The following is a 7,438-nucleotide window of genomic DNA, read 5'->3' on the forward strand; positions in this document are numbered from 1 at the left end:
AGGCACCTAACCACTCACTGTTCCCCGCGTGCCGCTGTGGTTGCAGGCAGCTCACTGCGCTGGGATTAGTGTGTGCTTCACCTCACTGTGTGTTGAGTGTGTTTCACTTATTCATGGATTGGGTTAAATGCAGAGACCAAATTTCCCTCACGGGATCAAAAGAGTATATATACTATACTTATATACTTTCTCCAGTTCATCCAGCCGTCTGGCGACACCACCAGCCTAGCATAGGTGGTGGTAATGCACTCCTTTTGCAAACTGCCAAAAAAAAAGCTCACCGAAAAAGAAGGGTTCACTGGCCTGTTCTTTTTCTTCAGTCAGTTTTTTTGGCAGTTTGCAAACGGAGTGCATTACCACCGCCATCTGCTGGACTGAGGTGTAATGGCAAGTGTACCATGTAGCCTCGGTCTGGCCACGGGGTGGATAAGGCGAATTGACAGTCAGTTTTGTAATGCTTCACTTACTGGATTAGGATCAGTTGCTAACATTAGCATTAGCTTGTCTGGAATTATCATCGATAAATGGGGCGATTGCTCTGGACTAATAAAATCAAGCAGAGTAAAAATATGTGTTCTATCTTAAAGTGTAATCCTGGAGGAAATTGAACGCATTGTGATTTTTTTCTGCATGAAAAAGGTCGTCCAAAGGATCAGTAGTCCTGCCAGCTTCAGAGCTAACAGCCCAAATTCGATTGTTCTGAAGGACTGAAAAACAATTGCTTTAGCTCACGCGCCCTTTCTCCTCCGTAGACTACAGGTGTAGCAATAGCGCTGAAAATTGTTTTCTTGGCTTTTTATGCCTTTGATGATAGGACAGTGGAGAGTGACAGGAAGTGAATAGGAGAGAGAGCAGGGGTGGGATCCGGAAAGGACCACGGGGCGGGAATCGAACTCGGGTCGCCGGCGTACGGTGCAGGTGCCCCAGCCAGTTGCGCCACAGCTGGGGCAATAGTGCTGAATGTCCTGCCCTCATTCCCAAAAAGGTTGGAGACCCCTGGTGCAAATAGCTTCAGGTGTGTATGTGTGTGTGTGCGATTTATATACCTCCCTCTCTCCATCCCTCTCTTCCCTCAATTAACATATCTATCTCATCTCCATCTCTCCCTCCCTCTCTTTCTCCCTCCATCCTCTCTTCCCCCCATCTACCCCGCCTCGCCCTCCCTCCCTTCCTCTCTTTCTCCCTACCTCCCTCTCTTTCTATCGTAGTGTGGAGACCCCCCAGTGGCCCCCTCTCTTGTGGACACTCTCTCTCTCTCTCTCCCTCTTTCTCTCTGTCTCTCCTTCTCTCTCTCTTTCTCCCTCTCTCTCTCTGTCTCTCTCCCTCTCTTTCTCCCTTTCTTTCTCTCTTTCTTTCGCTCTCTCTCTACCTCTTTCTTTCTCTCTCTCTGTCTCCCTCTCTGTCTCTCTCTTTCTCCCCCCTCTCTGTCTCTCTCTCCCCCCCCCCCCCCTTAGTCTCTGCACTGGGGTAGATATTCTCCATGTCTGGATTTCTGTGATGGCTGGACTTATTGTGATATAAAGTAAATTCACAATTAAATAACCTTTTTTACTTTTCTGTATTTGCTTGCTTTTGGTTTTTTATTTAATATATACAGAAACAACATTTTTCATGTTACATTTGTACAAATGAGTAAACGTGTGATGTCTGATGTTTCTTTACATAAATTCACTATCATTCTAAGATGAGGCTCTTCTCTCTACATTGTGTGCGACCACACACACACACAGTCTGAGGTGCATATTAAGCCCTGTTGTATTCATAACCTTTAGCATGTTTATTCCACCTTTTTATTTGTAAATTATTCAACACTATCTCAGCACTAAACAAAAGTTGTTTTCCCTTCTTTTGTCCTGTGGGTGTCTGCCAGTAGGAGGTGCCAGAGTAGCATCCAGGTAGAGAGGGGATCCAGAGCACCTCAGAGGTCTGTAACAACACCCTTAAAGGGCTTGGCGGAGGTCTAGAGTAGTACTCAGGTCTACTCAGGTATAAAATAGTACCCAGGCCTAGAGCCAGAGGAGTACTCAGGTCTAAAATAGCACTCAGGTCTAGAGTACACAGATCTAGATTATGCATGTCTAAAATAGTATTTAGTACTACTCAGGTCTAGAGTAGTACGCAGGTCTAGAGCTAGAGTTACTCAGGTCTAAAATAGTGCGCAGATCTAGAATAGTACTCAGGTCTAAAATAGTGCACAGGTCTAGAGTAGTACGTAGGTATAGAGTAGACCTCAGGTCTAGAGTAGAGTAGTACGCAGGTCTAGAGTAATATGCAGGTCTAGAGTAGAGTAGTACGCAGGTCTAGAGTAGTATGCAGGTCTAGAGTAGTATGCAGGTCTAGAGCAGTACTCAGGTCTAGAGTAGTACTCAGGTCTAGAGTAGTACGCAGGTCTAGAGCAGTACTCAGGTCTAGAGTAGTACTCAGGTCTAGAGCAGTACACAGGTCTTCTTGTCCTTAAAGGGGTTGGCGGAGGTGGCGATGCCTGTGATCAGCGGGTCGGAGCGGATGTGCTCCTGGCAGTACTGCACCAGCTGAGCCGCTGCCACCGAGATCTAAAGGGTGAGAGGCAATAACCAATCAGATTCACTCTCTTACGGCAATAACCAATCACATTCACTCTCTTACGGCAATAACCAATCACATTCACTCTCTTACTAAGATTACCCTCTCTTACTAAGATCATTTTAATTTAGTTACGCATCATAATCAATTAAAGTCTCTCTCAGATTAAACATCCACATTCACGCCTTTATAGCCCATAGCCAATCAGATATGTACACTCACTAGGAATAACAGACTAAATCCTGATTCTTACAGATAACAAATCAACATACATTTTTTTTACCCAGTAAATGCTCTTCCCCTCGTGTTTCTCAGGTGGTCAGTGTCACCAGTCAATCAGTCAAGAAACAAGAAAATGTGTTTTCCACACGCACGACACTGACCTTGACCCGGTCCATGTTGGCTTCAACTCTGAGCTGCTCCACTGCTTTTCTCGCCTGGAGCACGTTGTTCCCACTACACACCTTCCCTTCCATCGCTCTCTCTCACACACACACACACTGCAGGCAAGGTCACACACACACACACACACACACACACACTGCAGGCAAGGTCACGCACACACACACACACACACACACACACACTGCAGGCAAGGTCACACACACAAGACGGCAAGACATACACTGTTTTCCAGGCTCAGTGGTTTTACACACACACACTCATCTCACACACAACCTTCAGCGTTGGTGTCTGTACTGATGAAAGAGAAAGTTGTGTTAATTTACCTGCATTGCAATGTGCGTGCGTGCGTGTGTGTGTGTTGCTCCTACCTCTGGGTTCAGTTCACCTGCAGATGTCCATGCAGTTCAAATGGTGAGACCAGGCGGAACATTCACACACACCAGCTTAGCATTGGGCATGGACGAGGGGGTCAGGGTCCTATTTAACCTCTCTCTCTCTCTCTCACTCACACACACACACACACACACGTGCACGCAGACACCCCATGAGGTGGAGTCCAGATGAAAGTGTGTGTGAAGTTGTTCTTAAAAGGGTTCACACACAGGGCTGCAAATGTCATTGCCACATCACACACACACACACACACACTGAGGATAAAAGCATGTGTGGGGGCAAACCCATCTCAACTTTTCTCCCTTTGTGGGTATTAATCATCTGAAAGACATCCCTCCTAAATGTCACAGGTAAAGGACCTGGCAGAGGTTTGAGCTGCTGAATGTGTGTTTTACTGAATGAGTGTTTTACTAGCCCAAGACCTTTAGCACCAGAGAAGCACAGGGCACCTCCTCCCTCCAGAAGGATGTCTTAAGCAGCAGCAACCTCTTAGTTCATATTCTCAGCAGACGGCATAAAGCACGGAATGTGCAGCGGAAAATACTGATGGCAGCTGCAGTGGACAATTATATGATTGTATTACATGATATTCTCAGGGTCCCTGCAATAGAAATGGTACTGACAGTAGTTTTGAGAACATGCCGGGACCCAGTAAGCCCATGACATTCTCTATTCCTGTATTGACAAGTAATAGAAGACTAGTGCTTCGAGCTTACAGGGCAAACCAGTCAAATCTCCTACCCGTACCACAACCACCTCAGATTTCCCCCGTGGATAATATTTCCCCAACACTTACAGCTACACTAGCACTCCTAAATATCAGATCTCTTTCAAACAAATCATTCTTAATAAATGATCTGATTTGCACACACAACCTTGATTTCTTACTTTTAACTGAGACATGGTTAGATCAAGCAAACAGTGTTACTACTCTCATCGAATCAGCTCCCCCAAATTTCAGCTTTTTGAATGCTACCAGAGCAAATAAAAGAGGTGGGGGGATAGCCACAATTTTCAAAACATCTTTTCAGTACAATCAGTCATCATTCGGTGACTTTACTTCATTTGAATATCTGTGCGCACGCATTAAGTCTCCTCCTCAGATTTTATTACTGACTATTTACAGGCCTCCAAAACATTCAGCTAAAGTCTTTCTTGAAGAGCTGGGTGGGAAGCTAGGAAGAGCTGTCAGTCATTTGCATAGAGTTTGACTGTCTTATTATATCAGGGGATCTAAACTTGCATGTGAATAATCCTGTTTCTCCCTAACACAGCATGTACAGGGGCCAACACACTCTCTCGGCCATACCCTCGACCTTGTTATCACAAAGGGTCTCAATGTCTCTACAGCTGTTAAAGACCTTTCGTTATCTGATCATTTCTGCGTGTTTTTTGGTGTGTCTATGTCCCCACACACTCAAAACACAGCTATGATAGTAAAAAGGAGAATCATAAATGATCAAACAAGTGCTCTCTTTGAGCAGCACTTTCACAGATGTCAAGTCAACTGTCAGACTTGGTAGAATTATTGGATCGCTTTAATGCAAAAATGGCAAACATTATGGATGACATTGCTCTATTGCAACTCAAGAAAGTTAAGGACAAACAGAAAGCACCATGGAAGCAAAATCCAGCAGTTAAAATTCTAAAAAGAGAGTGTAGGAAGACTGAAAGAAAATGGCGTAAATACAAACTTCAGATCCACTATGAAATCCATAAAGAGATGCTCCGCACATATAACTCTGAAATATGCAAAGGAAGACAGTCTTTCTTTTCTAACATCATCAGTAGAAGTTCAAATAACACTCGTGTTCTATTTTCAACTGTCGAGAAGTTAAAACGGTACAGAATCTCAGCCCTTCCACATGTGGCTTAGACACTCTGCCTACCAATTTCTTCTAAACTGTTTTTCACCTTATAGCGGCAGATGTTCTTCACATTGTAAATGTATCACTTCTGTCTGGCACTTTTCCTAAGTCACTGAAAACAGCTGTTATAAAGCCACTTCTCAAGAAGAATAACCTGGATGCCTGCATGCTAAATAATTACAGGCCCATATCCAATCTACCTTTTATTGGCAAAATGATTGAAAAAGTACCACCTTCCTAACATGAAATGGGTATTTTGATTACTTTTTAAATGGTCTACCTTCAAGTGTCTGGCACCAACTTTCGGATGACATCAAAAAGGTCCCAACTGTAGCCAGTTTTAAAGACCAAACTGTTCTCAGATGCTTTCTGCTAACTGCACTGAGTTACAAATTCTGAATCTGCTTTGAAATTTATTCTGCCTTGTGTCTTTTATTTTGTCCTTTTAATTATTCTTTATTTTTAAATAATTTTACCTTGTGGGTTTATGTTTTCTTTTTTATTATGATTTTTACCTTTTAAACTCTTTGACTGTTGCCCTTCTATGCTTTTATTTGCTATTACTGTTTGCTTTTGTTTGCACATTGAATGACATCTGTGTACGAAATGTGCTATATAAATAAACTTGACTTGACTTGACTTGAATGGAGTAGGAAGGTGGGTCTGTCCGATGGCTCGTGGGCCAATATTTGTGTATTTGAATGGTCTTTATACTGTATGTATGCTTAACTAATTTGCAAAATCACGGGAATATTTACACTGTAGCAGCCAACAGCTGAACGCTTTATTTAGGTTTTAATTTAGTAACTTCAAACTTGGATCCAGGAAGACTGGAATGGCTAGCCTGAATGAGAAGAATTCCAACATAACCTGTTCTGTGGCGCTCAGAGCCAAAAAAAACAATTCCCGAACGCAATATTTCCCTGATGTCCTCCTTGGCCTGCCGTAGTTGTTTGGAAAACGTGGGTGAAATGTCAGAGTTACTGCACGTTTAGCCAACTCAGAAACGTTCAGACACAACTCCAATAAAGTACACAAACCCACTTATACACTACGCGGAAGACTACGAGGTAAGTTACTTAGAGATATCTCAGAAGAAAATTATCCGACATGTTTTGAATCGCCTACCACATTATTCATTAGGTCAGGTGGACTGCACCAAGCTAACGTTAGCTGCAAGAACTAGCTAACTGCAATAGTTGGGAAGTGAATGGTGAAATTTTTCAGAATGGTGACATTTTCAAAGACAGACCTTCCCATGATTTATTATGTAACTGTAGCCACTGTTGAACTGATACTGGTATCATGTAATTTCATAAATATAAACAGTAGCGAAGCCTTTCCTAACAGTATCACATCATGCGAGCCAGTAGCCTATGGAAGTGTCCAGTGTAAACCGATAGATGGGTTCGTCTGTCGTTTATCTGCGTATTTTACTCAACTGTGTCGGCTTTTGCTTTTAAGTATCCGTGTTAAAACAAGTCTGGGTCATTTTATATCGGTTGGATTCATGTGCCCGATGATCTGACGTGACAGCCCTGCATGCGTCCGCCCACTCTTCAGATGTGTGGTGCTGTCAGCTAACAGTGTGCGTATGAAAACATTTGAGTGACATTTAGGGTGTTTCATTGGCAGACGCCTTTATGCATATCGTTATGTGAGGTGCATTCGAAAACACGGCACAAGGCAGTGTGCAGTAACCTGACTCTAGTGGAGCTAGGCGGAACGAAATTCATCTGGCGAGAGTCAGGTTAAGTGTGCAGTGGAACCATCTGTAAATCCTATGGTCCTGTCCTGTCCTGTTCTGCAGAGAGGTGATGTGTGTATCTTACTCTACACAGTAAAATAGCATGCCACAGCGGAGCAAGTCGAAGCAGGAAGAACTTGCCGCAACAGATATATTTTTTAATGCATCAGTATATAGTTCTGATGAAGTTGTTTCTGTTTCTGTGACACCACCGTTTTGCTATGGTTTCCTGATTGAACGTCACGGTTTGGTCCCAAAGTACCTGGGCTGAGTTGAAAACGGACACAATGTGCAAAGGGTATGATTCAATGTAAACACTGGTGCAGTGAACATTCTGTTGTTCGTGCAAGCACTCTGAGATTTGCTTTTCCCACTTTTCTTTCGAAATGTATTCTGAGCCTGCTGAGATGTGTGTAAATATACATTTAATGTTCACGCTTGCTTTCTTACCCTTCATCTGTAA

The 7,438-nt window shown here is 43.3% G+C and overlaps 2 protein-coding genes across 3 annotated transcripts in view; one reads left to right on the top strand and one right to left on the bottom strand.

Annotated features, from left to right (window-relative positions):
- Window positions 1-1,884: 1,884 nt before the first annotated feature.
- LOC121700393 (guanine nucleotide-binding protein G(I)/G(S)/G(O) subunit gamma-12-like) lies at window positions 1,885-3,067 on the bottom strand. Its single transcript, XM_042083335.1, has 2 exons — window positions 2,946-3,067; window positions 1,885-2,552 (listed from the first exon to the last, which is right to left on the bottom strand). The coding sequence occupies exons 1-2, from the start codon at window positions 3,036-3,038 to the stop codon at window positions 2,427-2,429; spliced, it is 219 nt and encodes a 72-aa protein (XP_041939269.1). The 5' UTR covers window positions 3,039-3,067; the 3' UTR covers window positions 1,885-2,426.
- Window positions 3,068-6,171: 3,104 nt separating this feature from the next.
- The window catches only part of dhps (deoxyhypusine synthase), a 12,793-nt gene continuing 11,526 nt past the window's right edge, over window positions 6,172-7,438 (top strand). For both annotated transcript variants that reach the window (XM_042083334.1, XM_042083333.1), the window contains exon 1: window positions 6,172-6,298. The gene's annotated coding sequence lies outside the window, so the exon portion shown is untranslated. The remainder of the gene's footprint in view (window positions 6,299-7,438) is intronic.

This window comes from Alosa sapidissima, chromosome 24, assembly GCF_018492685.1.
Source record: "Alosa sapidissima isolate fAloSap1 chromosome 24, fAloSap1.pri, whole genome shotgun sequence".
In the NCBI taxonomy this organism is placed as follows: domain Eukaryota; kingdom Metazoa; phylum Chordata; class Actinopteri; order Clupeiformes; family Clupeidae; genus Alosa; species Alosa sapidissima.

Bases quoted from the DNA above. Each gene is read 5' to 3' on its own strand.
- LOC121700393 (XM_042083335.1), bottom strand. From the start codon at position 3,038: ATGGAAGGGAAGGTGTGTAGTGGGAACAACGTGCTCCAGGCGAGAAAA. The intron at 2,553-2,945 runs GTCAGTGTCGTG...CTCACCCTTTAG, and splicing joins CCAACATGGACCGGGTCAAG to ATCTCGGTGGCAGCGGCTCA.